The sequence below is a fragment of the Rutidosis leptorrhynchoides genome, chromosome 4 (assembly GCF_046630445.1).
Source record: "Rutidosis leptorrhynchoides isolate AG116_Rl617_1_P2 chromosome 4, CSIRO_AGI_Rlap_v1, whole genome shotgun sequence".
Lineage (NCBI taxonomy): Eukaryota > Viridiplantae > Streptophyta > Magnoliopsida > Asterales > Asteraceae > Rutidosis > Rutidosis leptorrhynchoides.
The window spans coordinates 558,339,068-558,362,709 of record NC_092336.1 but is presented as its reverse complement, the minus strand read 5'-3'; the positions used below and the strand labels follow the sequence as shown (position 1 = coordinate 558,362,709).

General features: G+C 34.0%; 2 protein-coding genes across 2 annotated transcripts; both read right to left on the bottom strand.

Moving 5' to 3' along the window:
• Positions 1 to 16,856: 16,856 nt before the first annotated feature.
• On the bottom strand, positions 16,857 to 19,817 carry LOC139842716 (uncharacterized). Its single transcript, XM_071832828.1, has 2 exons — positions 19,597 to 19,817; positions 16,857 to 17,649 (listed from the first exon to the last, which is right to left on the bottom strand). Exons 1-2 carry the CDS (start codon positions 19,815 to 19,817, stop codon positions 16,857 to 16,859), a joined length of 1,014 nt encoding a protein of 337 aa, XP_071688929.1.
• A 3-nt stretch (positions 19,818 to 19,820) lies between these two features.
• On the bottom strand, positions 19,821 to 20,762 carry LOC139842715 (F-box protein At5g07610-like). Its single transcript, XM_071832827.1, has one exon. It carries the CDS (start codon positions 20,760 to 20,762, stop codon positions 19,821 to 19,823), a length of 942 nt encoding a protein of 313 aa, XP_071688928.1.
• Between the last annotated feature and the right edge of the window lie 2,880 nt (positions 20,763 to 23,642).

Genomic DNA, 23,642 nt, shown 5'->3' with positions numbered 1-23,642 from the left:
TACACACATATCTATTTACAATTAATTGTTCGTGAATCGTCGAGAGCAGTCGAAGGTCAATTGAATATATGAACATCGTCCCAATGTTTTCTAGACTCAACATTACATACTTTGCTTATCGTATCGAAATCATATAAAGATTAAGTTTAAATTTGGTCGGAAACTCCCGGGTCATTACAGTACCTACCCGTTAAAGAAATTTCGTCCCGAAATTTGAGTGAGGTCGTCATGGCTAACAATAAATATGTTTTCCTGACGAATATGAGCTGATAAATAGAGTTTTATCATTATTGAATAATACAGATAAAATAATTCGATTATTCGAAGAGCACGAATGAAGCTATCACAAAAGAGTGAAATGAGTAAATAAAGTTTCGTTATATCTTTTGACGTAGTCATGGTTGAATTTCGGAATTCAAGGGATTTAAAGAAAATCTTCGAAATCTAAAAGATTTGATTCTTCGTCGAGTAAGGAAATTAAGATCTCTATAACTAAATACGGTGATCTGCCTTGATTACTCTGTCTGATATTTCCATTATAAATTAAACTCCTCCGTTCCAATTTTCTCACCATTCCTATACTTTCTTTCTTAGTTCATACATCCAAAAGATTGTGAAAATGCTTAGTCCAGTTCTAATCTCTAATATTTTCCTAATTATCATTTCTGTCATCCCTCTTCTCAATCTTCCACCAGAAAAATCTGTTTACTTTTAATATAACCTTGGGGTGATACTATTCTTTAATTATGCCGTGTCTTTATATTGCTATTCGTATTAATATTCACGGTTTGTAATCTCTGTGTTGTTATTGGGCTTTATATTTTCTCTTATATTTTGGAGCTATTTGCCTTTTTATTCTCCTCTCGACCTCGAGTAAAGCGAGTAATAGTCCAGAATTCGTAAGTATGGAGTTTCGAATGAACTTAATGTTCTAAACGAGAAAGAACGTAATAGTACGATTTGATTTGTCATATTACCAGAATCACTGAGAATAGAACTATCAAGAATATATTTTCTTGATATGTTCAGAAGTTAATCAGAATGAAAGAGTTATGTAACATGACACATGATGACGTTATAATCTGTGAATCATCATGTTCTATTTAGAAACTCAGCATGACTTACTGTAATATAATCACGTTGATCAAGTGTCATTATATTATACTAACTCATGCATCAGTTCCCAACATTACTTCAATAACATTCATATTTTAAGCTCGAAAGTTTACAGAATATAGAAACTAACAGTTTCTATATGATGTAACACTGATAGCACTAAGAGATAAATAATTTCGGACGAGAATATTTATGAAAATATCTTCAGAAATATCGAAGATATTCATGATGAGATTTTGGAATTTCTAAGTTCGATGGTTGATAAAAAAAGATTTTCCACAAGATTTTAACATGGGTACGGAGCAAGATATTCGTTGAAGGTTTCATCGAATTCAGAATTACCTGGATTCTTTGAATATAGGGTATGGTCCTTGTATTTGTCCCTGGTCTCCTTCGTGGTTAGCTCAATCCGTTTTCCAGTTCCAACTTTTCTGAGCTTTTCCGATATACAATTCTTTATCATCAACTTTTGGCTGTTGAGGTCGTTTATGGTTTTTGTTGCTTCATTCAACTTTTCAAAATTCAGAGCATTAATTCGCAGACTGGGTGCTTTTCAGAATTTCAGAATGGAAGATCATAATTTTAAGAGATAAACGTTATACATATAACTGTTGATGTAGATATGCTGTGAGTTTTCAAAGTACTGATTGCTGATTCCCGGTAATTGGTATGTCAGTTCTTGTTACAAGATGCGGATGAATACATGATGAGACTTCAATAGGTGAATATAGTGATTTGTCGGAGAGATTTAAACCAAGAAGCGACGAGGTTGCTTGTACATCTACTGGTAATATGGTGGAATATAAAAGGTTCTCTGGTAACAAATAAAGAGCATGCATATAAATCAAGGTGATAATAAGGTTGTTTCGAACGAAAAGTCGAAGTTGACTTGCTGGAGCTGTGACAAAATTTGCTACGTTGAAAAGAAATTGCAAAGTTATTTTCGGTAATAACAATGCCAAAGGAGCTAGCACAGATATGTGTTAAACGTTTACTCAGTTTCTGAGAGTTTTTCAGGTGCATAACTATATGTATCAATCTTTTCTTTCATAGATGCAGTGCGGTTGGTTCATCCTCTCGATTGAGGTGTTTTCAAGAATCATAAAAGGTTTGAACGCAGATTGTAATCGTCAAGATACAAATGAGGTTTAGGATGAAATCAAGTGGCAAACTTAAAGAATTGTTTAGTTTCATATGTTATAGTCAATATTTTAATTCATTTTAATTGTCCAATGTCGGCAGTCCACAGTTGATAGTCCACAGTTGACAGTCCAATATTTCATATATAGCTTAATATATAATATTCGAATTAATTAATACGTATCGTGACCCGTGTACATGTCTCAGACTCAATCACAACTCAAACTATATATATTATTGTAGAATCAACCTCAACCCTGTATAGTGAACTCGATCATTACAGCATATAGAGTGTCTATGGTTATTCCAAATAATATATATAGATGCGTCGATATGATATGTCAAAATCTTGTATACGTGTCCCGACATTTAAAGTGCGTAAAAATAAATAACAGAAATTAAATGATGATAAATAAAGTGCGTAAAGTAAATAACAGAAATTAAATGACTATAAATAAAATTGCGAGAATGTAAATTGCGATAATTAAATTGCGATAAATAAAAATGTAAACAGTTAGCTAGGAACAATTAGCTAGGAACAGTTAGCGTGGATTCTTAACAAAATTCCTCATAGTTAATTTGTTTGTTTCTAACAAATTTTATTTTGTCAAATGTTTTCTTCATTATGCCACTTCTTGGATTCTGATAAATCAAAATTCAAATATGAAATTGGATGAATATGGTTATTCTGTGGTAAACGGATTCGTATCCCTGTAGATCTAAGTAGGATAGTAAATGAATGTTGAATCAGATTCGAAGAATGTACAGTGTAACTTATTATTGTGAAATCTAAATATTCCTCGGGTATTACCTACCCGTTAAAATGTTATCACAATTAACACTTTGTACAAAAGAATTTTTTAATTACAATCCTTATGAAAATATATATATACATATATATTTTCTTCAGATGTAATCATGGATTTAATGAGTTAATATAATGTTAATCTCATCTGATTTTCGGTTGGAACTGGAATGAATAATCTCCAAAACTTTAGAGATTACATAATCGCCATGAAGAACGAAGATAATAGATGTACAACGATACGTAGAACGATGATTATACTTGAAGTACAGATGGTGATATTGAGGCATGGATTGTTGATGATACTGGTGATGGTACTGTTGGTGCCGGTGATGTTGCTGAAGCTAATAAATTTTGCACCATATTCTCCAAATTGATTACTCGAGCGCAAAGTTCGCTAACTTCTTCTATTATTCCGGGATGATTGTCGGTCAGAACGAGCGGATGAATAAGGTTTTGAATTTAAGATAGTATATAATCGTGGCGAGATACTCTGAAAATGAGTGTGAAAATGGTGTTTCGGATAGGTTCGCCGATAAGTGCATCAGGTTCTTCACCAAGTGGTGAAGTTGGTTGGTGGAAAGGATCGCCTTTTTCTCGTCTCCATCGGTTAAGTCAACTACGAACCCATCAGATGAATTGGTTGATTCATTCCGGTGACACTGCTTTCCGAGTTTAGGTGAAACTCCATATCGAAATAGCTGTCGGAATCCGAGGAATTTGAACTAGTTGAGGGATTCATCTCGTACGATTAGATGAAGGATTTTCGATAAGAAATAGATTATAAGATGTAGATTAGTACCCTGCAATACATAATTTACATATGCATATATAATACTAAAATCCCATACGTTTCGGAGGAATCTACGGTACAGTACCAGATATGCTAAGATATGAATTAGCAGATACGCTAAGATACGAATTTTGTCTATACACTATTCATGCAATCATTGCAGTAAGATGTGTCTAGACTAAGAATGATAAGCAGGTAATTTCCTAAGGATGATAAGTAGATGATTTTCGACACGAAATGATAAGCAAAACTTTTGACATGCAGACACGGTCGAAGTCCAGACTCACTAATGCATCCTAATGACTTATCAGTTAGACACACTAATACAGACCTGGTTCGCTAAGACCACCGCTCTGATACCAACTGTAGTGACCCGTCCTAATCCATCTGGACGAAGTCTTCAACAGTTGGTCCCATTGCAAGGTTCTGACCTCTATATGCCATGAACGACTCCATGTAATATGAGCAAATGCACAGCGGAAGATTTCTTTCATACCTGAGAATAAACATGCTTTAAAGTGTCAACCAAAAGGTTGGTGAGTTCATAAGTTTATCATAAAACAATAAAATTCATCATTTTGATAGACCACAAGATTTAAATACTGCATGGTACAAATGGACCCGAATCCTATACCCACCTGTAATGTACATGCTATATCTTTTAAATACAGTACATCTTTCTCATGTACGAAACCATTTTCATAAATCATAGTAACCGTACACATATCTTGTGAACAAAAATAACATACACATAACATGTGTATAAAATCATTCTCTCGATATATAACATTCACATTAACTGGTGGCAATTATCATGTCCACATAATTTAATGGTGGCAATTATCATGTCCACATAATTCAATGGTGACAATTATCATGTTCACATAATTCAATGGTGGCAATTATCATGTCCACATAATTCAATAATAATCCGCAGAACTTCTGTCTGCATAATAAATCATTCGAGGAATGTTTTGCTTGTGTCTATCTCGTCAAACATTTATAAAAGTATTTCATGTATTCGCAGTTCAAAAATATATTTCAAAAGCATTTAATAAAGCAGTTGTAAAAACAGCGCATGTATTCTCAGTCTCAAAAATGTAAAGAGTAAAAGGGAATCAAATGAAACTCACCTAATGTATTTTGTAGTAAAGATACATACGACTATATTGAACAACGCAGGGTTGGCCTCGGATTCATGAACCTATATCATTTGTATATATATTAAAATACGTAATTGTATTCGAACAACTTTATATTTATTTTGTTATGTATTAAGATTAATATTCTTATAATATTCTTATATATATTTTATTAATATTTATACTTTTAATGTGATAGTATTTTTAATAAATTCAAGTTATATTAAAACGTAAATGAGCAAAAAGTATTTTATTAGTAAAAGTAATATACTTATTATATATACTTTTATATATCTAATGTTTGTATCTATTTTATAATATCTATCTTTTTAGTTTTAGATCATAAAAATATAGTTATATTTTATATACAAAATACATTTAAAATTAAAGTTATAGTTAGTAATGTTAATAATAATAATAATAATAATAATAATAATAATAATAATAATAATAATAATAATAATAATAATAATAATAATAATAATAATAATAGTAGTAGTAATAATAATACTAATAATTTTTAAGTGATAATACTAGTAATAATAATGATAATATCATAAATTATATTATTAATCATTTTGTTAATAATAATATCTAACACATGATAACAATAATAATCAAAGTAATAATAATAATCAAAGTAACAATAATAATATAACAACAATAATAATAAGGAAGTAATAATAATAAAATGTAATAGTTACCTCATATAAGCCCTTTTTTTAAAAAAAAAAAAACATCCCAAACTAGGCTTGAACCTCCGACCTCTCGTTAATCCACAAACACCCCATACCATCCTTCTGTCATTTCATTTCTATTTTAAAACCGAATTATAAACTATACAACTTATATCGTCTGCTCTTCTTCTTCAAGCTTCCCTCATCTCATCATCACTAAACATCATTGTTTTCGTATGCCTATCATCATTATCAAATAATCATTTTCATAATTATCATCACAATCCATTCCTAATATTATCATCTCGTCTCACCGTCACGTTATATTCATCATCACCGTACTTCACCATTGTGTGTTAACGTCATTATCACCATTGGTCATTATCACCATCGTTAATATTATCTATACATCGTACACCATCATCTCGCCATCATCTTCATCGTCTTTGTTGTAAAAACCGAAATAGAATAGAAATAAAATCAAGTAGCAGCAAAATTCAAACGGGTGTGGTTTTTCTGGTGGCCCATCAAAACAATCAAACATACGGCCCAAAAATCTTTTTGGCCCAACAGCAGTTTCTAAGCCCAACTGATCACTAGTCCAATAATCTAAGCTAAAAGAGTGATCGGTTAAAAGAAAAAAAAAGACGATTGCAGCAGCCTCCATCTCATCATATACTTTGTCACTACACATCATTATTTATACCTTTAATAAAACACTCAAGTGGTGTTATTTGATTAATATGTCGGTTAAGAGGAAAAAGAAGACACACCATAGTGGTACACTCTATCAACCTTAATATATATTAGTTTAAAATAAACAACAAAAGTTGGAGCTTGCAAGTGGGTTAGTCGATCAAGGAAGCAATCAACAAATTAGAGCGTGTTTAACTTTGTTGTAGGCTGAAACAGAAAACTATAGCGGGTAGCAACCCTTGGTGATCAACATGAATCGTAACAGTAAAAAGGTGGTTGTTATGGGTTGAAACAGAAAGACAAGCATAGCAGCCGTAGAGTCATCATGGTTTCGATGATGGTGTTTGCTTCGTGATTTAAACGAAAAAGAAATAATACAACAACAATAGTTGCTGTTTCAAATAATAAATTGATACAGAAAAATAGATTAAAATCGTAGGTTTACAAGGAAGAGGGGGAGAGAGAGGAAAAGAGGAAAAGAGAGAAGTGGATGGTGGTGGTTTGTGTTGGTCTTGCTCGTTGGGGAAACAGGAGCACAATTGATAGAATTAAATAAAGTAGTGGAATGTTTGAGGTGGTGATAGTGCATGGTTTGTGGTGATATTTGCCGATGGTTGCAAGTTAGTGGGGGTTGGCGGTTGATGATGGAGGTGGTAGCCGTTGGTGTAGGTGACGGTGGTGGAGTCTAGATGGTGGTGGTGGAGTTTGATCTTGATTCCCTGTGATTGAGGGTGGAGGATGATTGATGATCGAGTAGGGAGTAGTAATAGGTGATGAGGATGGTGTGTGTATCCATATCTATATATATATATATATACATCAATATATATATATATATATATATATATATATATATATATATACATCAATATATATATATATATATATATATATATATATATATATATATATATATATATAATATTTATAATTAATAATTAATAATACTAATGTGATATTAAAGTTAGGATGTGAGATGCCAGGAAACTCCATATGTAAAAGGGTGTGTGGGACAATCAAAACCCAAACAGTGAATTCATAATTAAGATTCATTCTACAGCATAATATACGCATTTCAGTAATCAACGAATTAAAATATGTGGCCTTTTGAATCCTTTTCCCACATGTGAACGTTGGGACCCCCATTAAATTTTATAACGCATTTGAAAATTGATGCAAGATCCCTTTGATTAAGGAGTACGTAATATAAATGATTGAAGGTAAAAATAAATTCCGTAAAGAAGATCCAACAAGAAACAAAATTTGGGGACTAATGAAAAGTAAATCTTATAAAAAAAAAACTGATGTCTTTTGTAAATTTGTACCGACAGTTATCACGGATAATATTTTGTGATCCGTTGTTAATCAGTGACGGATAAAAGTCTCTCAGAAAAATCCAAAATTTTTAAATTAAATTCCTTTATTTATTTAAGTCATTATGGTATAAAATTTAGTCATTAATTTAATAACTAAAAAGTACATCAGTCCCTCTCAATTCTGGGTAAAATATAAAAAGTGCTCAAATTAAATAACTAGATTCTGGATACATTGTTACTAAGCCTAAAATTTATAGAACTCATTTTCGAATCACCGTTTATTTTAAAATCATATAAGTTCGAATTAAACTTCTCTAAATAATAATCAAAACGTCCATCGAGTATTACAATTATTAAATAATTATATTTTCAACATACTTTATTTATATATATAGATATATTTTAAATAATAATTATTATAATACCCTATTTTTATTTTATTAACAACATATAATACTTCAAATTATATTTCGAATTATTATTTATATATACATACACATATATCTATTTACAATTAATTGTTCGTGAATCATCGAGAGTAGTCGAAGGTCAATTGAATATATAAACATCGTCCCAATGTTTTCTAGACTCAACATTACATACTTTGCTTATCGTATCGAAATCATATAAAGATTAAGTTTAAATTTGGTCGAAAACTCCCGGGTCATTACATCTGTGTCGGAAGGAATTGTTAAGTCCTCATGGCCAGGCTCTTCAAGAATATCTGTGGGGATACTCCCAGTAATATTGTAGAGCGGTGTAGCTTCACCAGTTGAATCTGAAAGGACAACTACAAACAGATAAGCAAATATAGCAAGACTGTGCGAAAATAATAAGGGTGTAATGAACAAGTATTGCAAAATTAACAATTGCTTACTTGCTTCTTGTTCAGAAATGGTGCGCATGCGTCTTTTGCGCGGGGTAGTCGCACTTTCCGTGGCTTTTCGCTTACCGCGGTCTTCACCGCCGGGAATGAAAAGCGTGTTGATGATTGGTTCATCAATTGGGATAATCTCGCCGTGGCCGTTTTTTAAGTGGCGAGCAGGTCTGATCCTGCTAATATCTGCCGACCTCATGATTAGGTCAAGCTCAACCACTGCGAAAATCAAAACGCATTAGGATATGCGAAGACAACAAAACAAAAAATTATATAATGCGAAAAGTTTAAGCGAAATACCATTATTCATTTGGTCGATTAAAAGCGCATCACGGTCGCTCCACGGCCATTGGATCGACACCCTACCAATGTACAGCGGTATGTTTGAGTATGTTCGCAGGATTACGCCTGCACCCTTGATTGTTTTAAGAATATCAGATACAAGATCGTCAAGAGCGACCCTATCATTAAGTGTGCCATCGAGTTCAGTGCACCACTTTTTTGGTATACTACTATCCACATGCGCGGTGTTGTTGATAAAGAAGAAAGAGTTGCGCCAGTTGCCAATCGAGTCTTTTGGCGAAGTCATTACGCCAAGCTTACTGCGGAAAGAGAACCATCCCGCATCATATAGCACAAGGCTATTGCATGAGCGAAAAACGTTAAGCAGCGGTTGTTTGTTGATAGCGTTACAATACATCTCAAACAACACGATTTTGTTAATCGCGTTTGGATGAAGTTGGGCAATAGCGATCTTATAATAATCGCATACACTGCGAAAAAATTGGGTAAGTGGAAAACGTAGGTTGCCTTGAGAGATGGCGGCCTCATACACAGTAATCATCCCCTTAGGGGGAGCGTTTGCTCGATCATCCACTGACGGTACAGTGGGAACAAATTGAGCGAGTGGAGGATACCATCATGCAGGTTATTGTCAAGTGGTCTGTGATAAGTGCAACAAGAAAGGACATGTGGCGAAAGATTGTTATGCCACCGTTTCTGAAGTAAAGACAAAACCGACCGATGTCAAGAAATGTTTTGGATGCGGGAAGTCTGGTCACTTTATAAATCAATGCCCTGATAAGGAGAAGAACAAAGAACCCGCACGTGGGAGGGCATTTAATGTTAGTACCAGTGAAGCACGTGAGGATCCTAATCTTGTCACGGGTACGTTTACCGTTAATAATCAACTAGCTTCTATTATGTTTGATACGGGTGTTGATAGAAGTTATATATGTAAAGACTTTAGTTCTAAACTAAAATGTGCATCATTACCTCTAGACGATAAATATACTATTGAATTAGCTAATGGTAAACTGATAAAAGCCGATAAAATTTGCCATGGTTGCGAAACAAATCTCACTGGTGAAACCTTCAAAATCGATTTGATACCCGTAGAATTAGGAAGTTTTGACGTAATCGTTGGCATGGACTGGATGTCCAAAACAAGAGCGGAAGTTGTTTGCGCTGAGAAAGCAATCCGCATCCCTCGTAAGGATGAAACGTCATTAATGATTTATGGGGAGAAGAGCAACTCAAATCTGAACTTTATCAGCTGTATGAAGGCCCAGAAACTTATAAGAAAAGGTTGTTATGCTATTCTGGCACACGTAAAGAAGATCGATACTGAAGAAAGAAGCATTAATGACATGCCGGTTGTAAGAGAATATCCTGGAGTATTTCCAGAAGAATTACCGGGGCTACCTCCACACAGATGTGTAGAATTCCAGATTGATCTCATACCAGGAGCTGCACCTGTAGCCCGATCTCCATATAGACTTGCACCTTCAGAAATGCAAGAATTACAAGACCAGTTGCAAGAATTATCGGACCGTGGATTTATTCGTCCTAGTTTTTCACCTTGGGGTGCTCCTATTCTGTTCGTCAAGAAGAAGGATGGATCTATGAGAATGTGCATAGATTATCGAGAATTAAACAAATTAACGATCAAGAATCGGTACCCATTACCGAGGATTGATGATTTGTTTGATCAATTGCAAGGATCAAGTGTTTATTCTAAGATTGATCTACGCTCCGGATATCATCAGCTGAGAGTGAAGGAAGAAGATGTTCCTAAAACCGCGTTCAGAACCCGTTACGGTCATTATGAGTTTCTAGTCATGCCTTTTGGATTAACTAATGCTCCAGCAGTATTCATGGATCTAATGAATCGCATCTGTAGACCGTATTTAGACAAATTTGTCATTGTTTTTATCGACGACATATTGATTTACTCGAAGAACAAGGAAGAACATGAGCAACACTTAAGACTGGTACTAGAGATACTCAAGAAAGAAGAATTGTACGCAAAATTTTCGAAGTGTGATTTTTGGTTACAAGAAGTACAATTTTTGGGTCATGTTGTCAGTAAACATGGAATTAAAGTTGACCCTTCCAAGATCGAAGCCATTAGTAAATGGGAAACACCGAAGACTCCAACACAAATCCGCCAATTCTTAGGTCTTGCTGGTTACTACCGAAGATTCATTCAAGATTTCTCTAGAATTGCCAAACCCTTAACTGCATTGACTCAAAAGGGAAAGAAGTATGATTGGTCCACGGAACAGGAATCCTCATTCCAGTTATTAAAGAAGAAGTTAACGTCTGCACCCATTTTGTCATTACCAGAAGGAAATGATGATTTCGTGATCTATTGTGATGCTTCGCGCCAAGGTTTAGGATGTGTATTAATGCAACGCACAAAAGTTATCGCATATGCCTCACGACAACTAAAAATTCATGAAAAGAACTATACGACGCACGATTTGGAACTTGGAGCAGTAGTTTTTGCACTCAAAATATGGAGACACTATCTATATGGCACCAAGTGTACAGTGTACACCGACCATAAGAGTCTTCAGCATATTTTTGATCAAAAACAACTCAATATGAGGCAACGTCGCTGGGTAGAGTTGTTAAACGATTACGATTGTGAAATCCGTTACCACCCCGGAAAGGCTAATGTTGTAGCTGATGCCCTAAGTCGAAAAGAAAGAGTAAAACCTCTTAGGGTCCGAGCCTTGAATATTACAATTCGTACTGATCTCACAAAGCAAATTCAAGCAGTACAGTTGGAGGCTTTAAAAGAAGAAAATGAAAAAGGCGAAATAAGCAGAGGGTTAGAAAAACAGCTTGAAGTAAAAGCCGATGGAACCCTGTATTTTGCTGATAGGATATGGGTACCAAAACATGGTAATCTAAGGCAACTAGTACTGGATGAAGCACACAAAACGAGGTACTCAATTCACCCAGGAAATGGGAAAATGTACCACGATCTCAAGAAGTTTTATTGGTGGCCTAATATGAAGACAGAAATTGCTACTTATGTAAGCAAATGTTTGACGTGTGCAAAGGTCAAAGTTGAGCACCAAAAGCCGTCAGGATTACTACAACAACCAGAAATTCCGCAGTGGAAATGGGAAAGAATAACCATGAATTTCATTACGAAATTGCCAAGGACTGCAAGTAGTCATGATACTATTTGGGTGATAGTTGATCGTCTAACTAAATCAGCTCACTTCCTACCAATAAAGGAGACAGACAGTATGGAGAAATTAGCACGCCTATATTTGAAGGAAGTAGTTTCCAGGCATGGTGTACCCATCTCCATCATATCTGATCGTGACACCCGATTCACATCACGTTTTTGGCAATCATTACAAAAAGCATTGGGAACTCGATTAGATATGAGCACCGCTTATCACCCACAGACAGATGGTCAAAGTGAAAGAACAATACAAACATTGGAAGACATATTACGGGCATGCGTGATTGACTTTGGAACCAGTTGGGATCGACACTTACCGTTGGCAGAATTTTCATACAATAACAGCTATCATACGAGCATCAACGCAGCACCATTTGAAGCACTTTACGGTAGAAAGTGTAGATCTCCTATCTGTTGGAGTGAAGTAGGAGAAAGACAACTTACTGGACCAGAAATTATTCACGAAACCACCGAAAAGATCATTCAAATACAACAGCGATTGAAAACGGCCATGAGTCGCCAAAAGAGTTATGCTGATGTAAGAAGAAAACCGCTAGAATTTCAAGTGGGCGACAAAGTCATGTTGAAAGTGTCACCCTGGAAAGGCGTTGTACGATTCGGTAAACGAGGAAAGCTAAGTCCTAGGTACGTAGGACCCTTTGAAATCACCGAAAGAATTGGAGCAGTTGCTTATCGATTAAAGCTACCGCAAGAACTTAGTAGTGTTCACGACACATTTCACGTGTCAAATTTGAAGAAATGTTTAGCTGAAGAGGATGTCGTAATTCCTCTTGACGAAATACGAATTAATGATAAACTCCATTTTGTCGAAGAACCTGTTGAAATCATGGACCGTGAGGTCAAACAATTAAAACAAAGCAAAATACCGATAGTTAGAGTTCGTTGGAACGCAAGACGAGGACCCGAGTTTACTTGGGAACGTGAAGATCAAATGAAGCAAAAGTATCCACATTTGTTCACTGATATCGCTCATGAAACAGGTACTACTCAAAAATTTCGGGACGAAATTTTCTTTAACGGGGAGGTACTGTGATGACCCGGAAAATTTCGACTAATTTAAACCATTTCTCTATACGATTTATTATTTTGGCACGTTAAACAAACTCTGTTAGATTGAGTCTCAAAATTTTAGAACTGTTCATATATACAATTACCTTTGATTACTCTCAACGATTCATGAACAATTATATGTATGTATATGTATATATATATATATGTACAAGTAAAAATGACTTTCCTACAGTAAAACCCTAGTTGCTACAGTAAAAATGACTTTGCTACAGTAAAACACTATTTGCTACAGTAAACCCGTATTTTGCTACACTGCTACAGTGAAAACGACTTTGCTACAGTGATTTGCTACAGTAACACACTATTTGCTACAGTAAACACTATTTGCTACAGTAAAACACTATTTGCTACAGTAAAATACTATTTGATGTCGACGAACTAGCAAACAAAAACAGAAAGGGCGGCCATGCGATCGCATGGCAAAAACACTGAAAACTCATGCGATCGCATGAGCTACAGTAAATGGAAAAGTATTATAAAAGGTCAGTTTGCTCGACGAAGTAATACAATCTATATCTCTTTGCTCATTCTTACATTCATATTATAATTATAATTATAATTATAATTTATAATTTAAGTTTAATAATAATAACGTATATACGCGGGTGTTTTAATTCGGGTTTCAAACCGCTTTAAGCTAAGAAAATATTGGGTATTGTTCGGGGTATTGTTCTTGAATCCAAGGCCAACCATACAGTCGTCTACCATCATTACGTCTACGCAATTTACCTACAATATTGAATCGCAATATTGAACTGTGAGTTTATAGTCTCCCTTTTTAAATACTTTAAATATTTTTGGGCTGAGAATACATGCAATTTATTTTAAACGCGATAAGACACAAGTACATACTAAATTCTACACTGAGTTAAACCGAAAATCCCTTAGCTTTGGTAACTAGTAGCTGCCAGTACATAGGATATGGACTGGTGGGCGCGAATAATTGTATATGGATTCATAGGGCTTGACATCCCCGTCCGAGCTAGAGCGCTAGCCTTTTAACGGACGTATGTTATTTGAGTTTAAGACACGTTGGTTTGCGTGTATTAAAACGAATGGGGTAATTATCACTATAGCGTTAAGTTTAGTTGCCAGGGTGCTCTGTTACGTAGAATCTATTAACTTTTGATGAAATCTTGTGGTCTATCTTTATATATGTTTATGACTCGAGCAATTAAACCTATAACTCACCAACATTCGTGTTGACTTTTTAGCATGTTTTATTCTCAGGTTCTTAGAATGCTTCCGCTGTGATGTGCTTGTTGCCTGCATGGAGTCTCTCATGCTTTGTACAAAGTTTATTGCATTCAAAATAAAACTGCGTTGTGTAATAAATAATTGGACTGTGATGTCAACCTGTAAATTAAAGACTTATGTATTTCGGGGTTTTGCTTATACCTAAGCACTTGCCCACATGTTTATAACTTTCTATGTTTAGAAAGTTACTTATTTTAATGAATGCAATATTTTATCAAAACGTATCATATAGAGGTCAAAACCTCACTGTGGAATCAATGATTAACGTGCCGCGTCAATAGTGATTTTGACGGGTCGTTACAACGGTAATAAAGGGGTGGTGAAAATTATAAAATATCACTTGCGAAAATTTTTAAGTGATTATTTCTTTATTTTTTTTAGAGTTTATCATGATACATCTGCTTCGCGAAATGTATCATAATAAACTGGGGGGGACTTGATCATATACATAGCATTGTATATGTATATTTCATTTGCTAAAAGTCAAAAGCAGAATTGCGTGAGCTATAATGCAAAGTTATAAGATATTCGCTGAAAATAAGTACAGCAGTTATATTTTCGCGCTAATAAAGGACTGCGGTTTAATCCGCTGTGTTTCCGCGGATACTTAAGCAATTCGCAGACCGCGAATATTTCGAATACTATAAATAGAGAGCTTGGCCTCTCATTTATGGGTTGTTGATTCTCTGCCATTTTGCCCGAGCCTTTGTGATTCCCACTTGTGATCTTGCCCAAGGGGTTTTACATCGCGCTAAGGTGATTTATGCTAATTGACAATCAAGACCGGGTCGGGGTGGTTGATCACTTGATTGCTAAAGTGAAAGACGATCATCGGGGCCCAAAATAATCATCAAACATCCCATCCTCCGTTTTATTATTGCACTCAATCCTTAATTAAGTAATAACTTGATATAGGATTGATCATTCAACATTCTGTATGTCTAAAAAAATAAAGAAATAAATTATTCAATTTTTGTAATGTTATTGATTGACAGATGCAGAAATTTCTTAAGTAGGCCTCAAAGAAAAAAATCACATTTCCCAAGTTTCTACAAAATTTCATGCGATTATTGTGAATTCATTCGATTCATCCGTTTTTTTGTCACTCACTCGATTCTAGTTAAGCTTCAACCTACAACTGTGTTTAAAGATCAGGTAACAACACTTTTCCTTTCATTTGTTTCGTTATCTGTTCAAGACATTTCGTCAAACACTTGGTGTGCGTATATGAATTTGGATTTTATCAATCGATTTAGGTTATAATGTAATATATATGTAGTTTATATGTATTGTCATTGTTGTGTTGTTGTGGTTATAGTACAACAAATTAAGGGAAGAATATTTTGGAAGATAAAGAGAATTTTATTTTAGAAGAAATTAGGGTGAAGCAACAGAATGATGATATGACAAGTTTTGTCTCTAAAAATCCTTCTAGTGCTTTATATGAAGAGAATAATGACATCAGGGACTCTGATTCATAGGGGGATTAGGATACTGAATATGAAATGTACAATTATGAAATAAGGAATGATGATAAGTATCTCTATGACAAAAAAAAAAGTATCTCTATTATATAAAAAGTATCCCCCCGTGAAGTAAGATTGAAGTGGAGGGTAAACAAATTGATTATTTCAATTTGAAATGTTCAGGTTTAAATGATCATGAAGATGTTGTTTCTATCTAAAGCAAATGGAACTGTTCAGTTCATGAAGATGGATCATTGTGAAAGTTAAAACTAGCTAGCAACATAAGAATAGTGGGCAGTATTGAGCTAATAGTTCCCAGTGACTCAAAATTTTAGGTTGGAATGTTAGAAGTTTGAGCAACATTTTGACTGATGGTAATGAAATATTATTTGATTTGTACGAGTATATTTTATGATGGTCACATTTTGGTACTGTATTTGGATGAGTAAGAAGTATTCTGTGTTACTTTGAACTCGAGTATGGAGCTGAATGATTACGACACCTCGTATGTTATTTTAAAGCCAAAGTTAGAGCTGGATGATCGAAATTTGTAATGGACTAAGGGTGATTTTGTTTACCTCTTAATAAAATGGTTCTGCTGAATGTTAAACCATTCAGCATTCAACGTGTTTTCTAACATCTGAATGATAAATGATGCTGCATGGTTCAGATATTTAGTTGAACTATTTAGAGTTTAAAATACTCTTTTAACCATCAATAACATAAATTTTATGTAATATCTTATTTTTTAAGTTAGAGTTGAAATACCTTTTATTTTTAGTCAAAATGATATATATTATTATATATTTATATCAAACAAAATTACAATACAATCGCAAATATAGGGGATCAAACAAATATCCCATGCACACCTAAAAAGGCAACACCAAAGGAAGAACCTGCTAATCTAAGAGCAACATCAACCAAAACAGCAAAAAACAAACCCACTTTCGATTCTTCTGAAATTTTCCATTCACCAAAACGAATCCCCACTACTTTGCTGCAATCTTCACAGATTTCTTCTCTTTGACATTTAGAGTCAACAACTGCAACTCAATATTATATTTGATGCTTTTTATCAAATCATTTTCATTTCTAGGAGGCTTGTTAAAAATTCTCCTATTTCTTTCATGCCAAATATGGTATACCACAGCAGCAACAGCAACAGTGAATCGATTAATAACACCCCATATGTCTTTTTTAAAATGATAATTTGCCAAGGTTTGAACAATATCCATCAAATTGTTACTCAAACCTCTAAACAGCAACTTCTTTTTCATAGTAATCCAAATCTTTTTGGAATAAACACATTCAAAAAACAAATGTGAGTGAGAATCTGGGCATGTACCACAAAGAGGACAAGCATAGTTACCATTTGCATTCCACCTCAACATCCTATCGTGTGTCATGAGTTTACCTTGAATAGCCAACCACAAGAATAAGGATTGCTTTGGGTTACTACATGAAAACCACACCAGATGATGCCACCTTATGGTATTACTACTTTCCCTTAAATCTTTCCATGCCTGTGCAGTTCTGCACCCTTCATTAGTTACCCACACCACTTCATCTTTCATATTTGCACTAAAAAAAGGAACCTGAAGCATTTGCAGCCTAGGAAATATTATTAACCAATCTTCAGGCCACACCCATTTATTACCTTGAATCAATTCAGCCACTTTTAAATCATTTGATAGCCTTGCATCATAAAGATCTCTAGCACTAACAATATCATTTAAAACACCAATAGCATTCCACTTAGCATGGCAAGTAGAGGTGTTTAACCTATTACCAATCTTATGAAACACATGAGGCTTTACTTTATACCTTACATCCAACAACTTTTTCCACCTCCAACTATCTTTAGTTGAAATACTCTTTTAACCATTAATATCCTAGTTTTTATTAATATAATAAAGGTTAATAAGGTAATTTTACATCATTAACATTGCTCATTGAAAATAATTATCAAACAGCTTATTGTCATTCAGAACTAAACTAATTTAGTACACTTATATCATTATCATTCAGATTATGCACCATTCAGCAGTTAACCATTCAGTTTTATCAAGCGTACCATAATTTCAAGACGAATTGTGTGATGGTTTATATTCTTGCTAGCTACGTGTTGTGTGCTAGGCAAACATCCAATCAAAGTTTAATCACTTTCACTACTTGATATCTTCATCAAAACAAAACAAAGATTAGTAACATTCCAATTTTATTATTGAATATCAACAAACATCATCAAAATATTCGCCTTTCTTAGATAAGAAAAACCACTATTTAATTTCAGTCGAATAGTTAAAATTTCCAAAAATTTCACAATAAACTAATTTTCTAATAAGGGTGTTACGAAGGGCGCGAGTAAAAGGAAAGGTAAAGAAAAGAAAAATAATGTAAAGGACGGGGAGCTTTGTTTGCATGATTCGAGTGACGGGGACGAGATCGAAGGGGCGGTTCAAGGGAGGTCAAATGGGGATAAAACTTTTCAAAGTGTTATAGAGAAAGCGTATTGGAGCGGGGGCGGGAGAGAAGTTTGTTGGTGTCGGCTTCTTTGACCAATTTAGAAATGGAGGTTTGAACTCGGATGGGATTGGGGTCGAGTCTACTTTTTCATTTAAGGCGAATGCAGAAGACGACATCAACAATTCAAAATGTGGTACTTGATTAGCTTTTATTGTTTGTGCGTTGTTTGGTTAACGTTAGGTCCTTTGTTTGTGGTTGTGTTCTTTTGTGTTGTCTTGTTCACGTAAAGGCTCGATTTTAGTTAGTGTCTCGTTTTTTGTCTTAGTTAGAGTAGTTTTCTGTCGTCGAGCCTCTTTTGTGTTTGATCCTTTGTATCTTTGTTTTCCAATCTCCTTTTTGGAGATTAGAATTATATATAGTTTTTTGTTTCTTTGCCCAAAAAAAAAAAAAAAAAAGAAAAAAACAAGAACTAATTTTCTAATAGTTCTAAGTCAGAAACTAAACTAAATGTACACAAATTAGCATAACATAAGACATATACTAAATATATATTTTATAAAAATATTACTTTTACTCTATTTAATTGCCATTTTCAGTGTTTGTAGTTAAGATGTCTGTTCGGTCTATATTGAAAACCAAATATTGAAAACATAGTATTAAATTCCTCAAAAGAGTGATCAAGAGGATAGTCAAACTTAATTTGCAAAAATAAATAACAAACGGGCCTATATGAAAGTAGTTAATTAGTTAAGACCACTTGTTAACAAAAACGTCTGTTGACTAAGATAGCGTGCCAAAACGCCCACAACTACTATTGTAGGGCGTTTTTGACGAGTTTATTATGGGGTGTGAATATGCCGTCTCCGGCAACATTGATCACTACACCCATTTTTCCCACAACATTGTCACACAGTCATTTCACCCAAAAAGACCATATCCCCATAAATCCGCAATCACAATATGTCATAGTAACAATAAAAAATTGTGCTAGGCTTTATCCATAAAGTTAATGATATTAATACCTATCTTAATAATAAATTGATAACATACAAAAACAACTCATAAAACCGAGTTGATACCACTATTTCATCGAAAAGAAAACTGAATATATAACCAGCTAAAGTGTAGCAGTAATGGTAGTACAATATAGAAGTTAAAAATAAAACCTGGAACCATATATAATCCAGCATCATAATTCATACACCTGCAAAGGATGCAATGAACTGAAAGCTACGAGGGTGGTAATAATACGATTTGGAATACGGGAGCTTGTGTAGAGTATTTGACATGATTTTATATTGCATAATCGTTCCACCTAAATCAATAACCATGAATGAATCCTCTTCTCTTTCGCCTAAATCAATGCACCAAACATCAATCGAAACCAACTTATAAGGGTACACCCAATTTTCAGGAAACGATCTCATTGCTTCATCAAGATGAACAATGTACTTGATCGACCATTTAGAATGCCCATTACTCATCTTTTATACGTTTAACTGTTTTAACTCTCCACGATCAAGACTAAAATGAGGACACACGCAAACACTAAGCAAACAACCACGAGACTCGAACAACTTGTGATTATAGCACTTCTTCCCAGGTGCTTGTACACTTGTGATAGCTAGATCCTCCAAACTTAACTTGTTATGATTCGAACCATCGACCCAATGTATAGCATTACTCCAATATATTACATGATATAAAAAACTAAAATATGATTGGGACCAATATCTATCATGACAATCACTATCACCACAATCACTCCAAATTCCTGTTTCCGAAGAGTAAGTATAAATTCGAATATTAAGAACAAGACCATCATTGTAATCTTGAGGTCTAGCATACGCCAATTTGTAATGAGGTGATTTTGTAGGATCGTAAGCCATTCTCGTAGTACCAGATGATTTTGTAGGATCATAAGCCATTCTCGTAGTACCATTACTAATGGGACAAGGTGGAAGCTTCTTAAACACATTAGTGGTTGGATTGTAAACGTAATAATGGTAATCCTCTTGACACAAAAGCAACCCACTGCAAGACTGTAGAATTTCATACCTGAAATTTATGTTAGATGGAGATCTAATGATCTGACCTACTCTGATATCTAACGGCACAAAATCATATACAAAGGATGATTCAGGCTGCTCAATATCAATATAGAGACCAGAAACAGGATTCGATTTAGGATTTTGGCGTAGTAGAGTGGTGAAATAAGGGTTTGTGATAATAGATAACCAGCATTTGGATACGGATTTGAATAGGACAAGTGAAATAACTAGTAAACGGAGCAAGATTTCGATTAAAAGGTCGTCGTTGGATTCAACTGCATGCATGGATGAAGGGACTAATTTGTTACTGCATTCTTCGATAACAGGATATGGAGATGAACCTCCTCCAGTCACGCAATTTAGAAAACGGCGTATCATTCTAAACCTGCAGGAATGAAACTCGATCGGACTATATGATCCACGGAATCGGAATCGGAATAGGAAAACGCTATGCTATACGTAAATTAAAACCCTAGCTATTGTAACATCTAGTCTCTAGTTTATACAAGAACAAGGAGTCCAATTCAGATATATAGTTTATAGTATACGTATATGTAAAACAATTACTACTTTCAAGTTTATGATTTTAGGATATGTATAGAAAAGATACTTGACAAAAATAAATGGATTATATAAACTCGTTATTTATTTATTTATTTATTTTTTTTTGATAAGCCCAATCGGGTACCTTGTAAATAAATAGTGTCATTTTTGATAATTTCATTGCACAGTTGAAGTGTGACACTAGTATTATTATTATTATTATTATTATTATTATTATTATTATTATTATTATTATTATTATTATTATTATTATTATTATTATTATTATTATTATTATTATTATTATTATTATTATTATTATTTGTAAAAATAAAAACTTATTGTCAAAGGAACGAGTGCAACTGAATAGATTGGTAATTTGATTGCCCTCCAAACTAATGTTGCTCTAGAGATATCATCTTCATTAGTAGAAGTTGTAGTAGGATCATATGTTTGATTTTTTACAAGAATCTGTTGACTTTTTCTTTTTCGATGGACCACTTAGGGCCGCCTTATATTCGTCCGTTGAAGTACAATCTAGTGGAGAAGCAGCACCACGATGCATTTTTTAAGTTACCAGACAATGTAACCATAGGGTAAAACCTATGAAAACAATTTGTAGTTTATTAGCCTACAGAACTTGAAATGAACGGATGCTATAATAAGTTACTTATTTGTATAATGCCTAAAACATGCCATCAAAAACTATTTGATTTTGGATTTCATCTTCAATACACACATTGTATGAATAAGAAAAGCGAGATGATATTTCCAACCATGATTTTGATAGATCCACACATATTTATTGTTACTTTCCAGTTTTACTCTCCAATAATTTGAAATGAAAATTTTGTATAATACATGGTTAAGGGTAATTTTGTGTCTTAGTGAATATATGTCCTGGAATATAGATATATTTCTGTCAATATAATTCATTTTCATTCACTTGGGCTCACCTGGGCCAGTTATACTGAATATTCCTCGTACTTAATTAGGCCACTTGGGGTGAATATTACTCGTACTTAACAAGGCCACTTGAATGTTATTTTAACTAGGCCACTTCGGCTGAATATTACTCCAATTAGGCTACTTGGGCTGACTGTTATTTAAGTATGTTAATATGCTTGATGCAAATGGATATTTTTTTTCAGTAAAGAAAGATATTAATGGATCTATCTCAATTATTATTATTTTTTTAAAAAATAGCGTTACAAAAAATACCTCTTAAAAAATACCTCAGTAAGTTCGCAACACAAAACAAACAATGGTCACTCATGCATCGGCGGGGATATTCGTTATATTTTCGAAGGTTATGACGATGCATGACAAGTATTTGTAATGATTCGGTCATATCACCCCTAAGAAAACTCTACACAAAAGTTAGCAACATAATATTATTTTCAAATCATGTGTCATCTAATCTCCTGGGTTTGTATGACAACACAGTGCCAAGAGATCATAGCGGGAATCAGGGCCGGAGCTTAGTGTAACCCAAAGGGGTATCCGTCCCGGCTGGATTTAACTGATAAAAAAATTTTATACTTAAAAAAAAAAAAATTACTAAAAGATAAAGTTTTTCTTAGTGTTTACCCCTGCTGGAAATGAAAATTTTATTAAATTTTCGGATCCGCCCCATCTGTCTTTGAGTTCAAGTTCCGCCACTGGCCGGAATAACTTATTTGTCTCAATTATCATACAATATATATTTATATATTTATCTATATATTGTGACGGAATATAATTGAGATAGAGATTATTAATTACATTAGCTAGTTTACATTTATAAAAAGTGTGTGTGATATCTCGAGTGACTAAAATATCTAGAGTAACCATTTAGCTTCTAAAATGTCTTAAATTTAAAGTGACAATTGAAGAGAAAGTGTTGGTGATAATGTTGGATCACAGGCCCTCACCGCTCACACTCAAACTAAATACGAAATTAAATGACAGGGGAAAAAACGTGTAGAAGTTATAAAAGTTGTAGAGAAAGTATATATGGCTACGTTGTACCTTCTTCTTTATTCATTAAATGTTCACTAATTATATATAGCTACCTAGTACAAACGTGGAGCATAAATATTTGACAACAAGATAACAACCATTTACTCACCCATTTGACCACGTGCATGCTCTCCTAACATTTTAACACCTATAAACAAGGTTGTAAAAGTCGCGAGTCGTGGACGCATTGGTCGTCGGTCGAGACCTAAAAAGGACGCGTCATCCGAGTAGCGGACACGTTGGAGACGCATCGGTCGTCGACCAACGTTGACTTTATTGATAATTTTTTAAATATAAATTTATATATATAAAAAATAGTTGATTCTGTACCATAAATTTCTTAAATAAGAACTTGAATTTAAATACAATTAAACTTCAAACTCAATTAACGTTACCGAGTACATAATCAGTAAGGACACACAGAAAAGAGCGGCTCAAAAAATGAAATCAAACCCTAATTTTAAAACATATCACATCTTGACTAAAATTTGACTGATTTTGACTGATTTTGACCGTTTTTGACCAACTTTGACCGTCTTTGACATACTTTGACCGAACTTTTAGCTTTGACCGTCTTTTGAGTCGTTTTCAGAAAAAACGGAACGGAGAACCCAAAAAAACGACACATCGGCCGACGCGTCGGCCAAGTCGGCCGACTTTTACAACACTGCCTATAAATGTAGCTTATTACTTCCTCCGTCTTAATTTATTAAT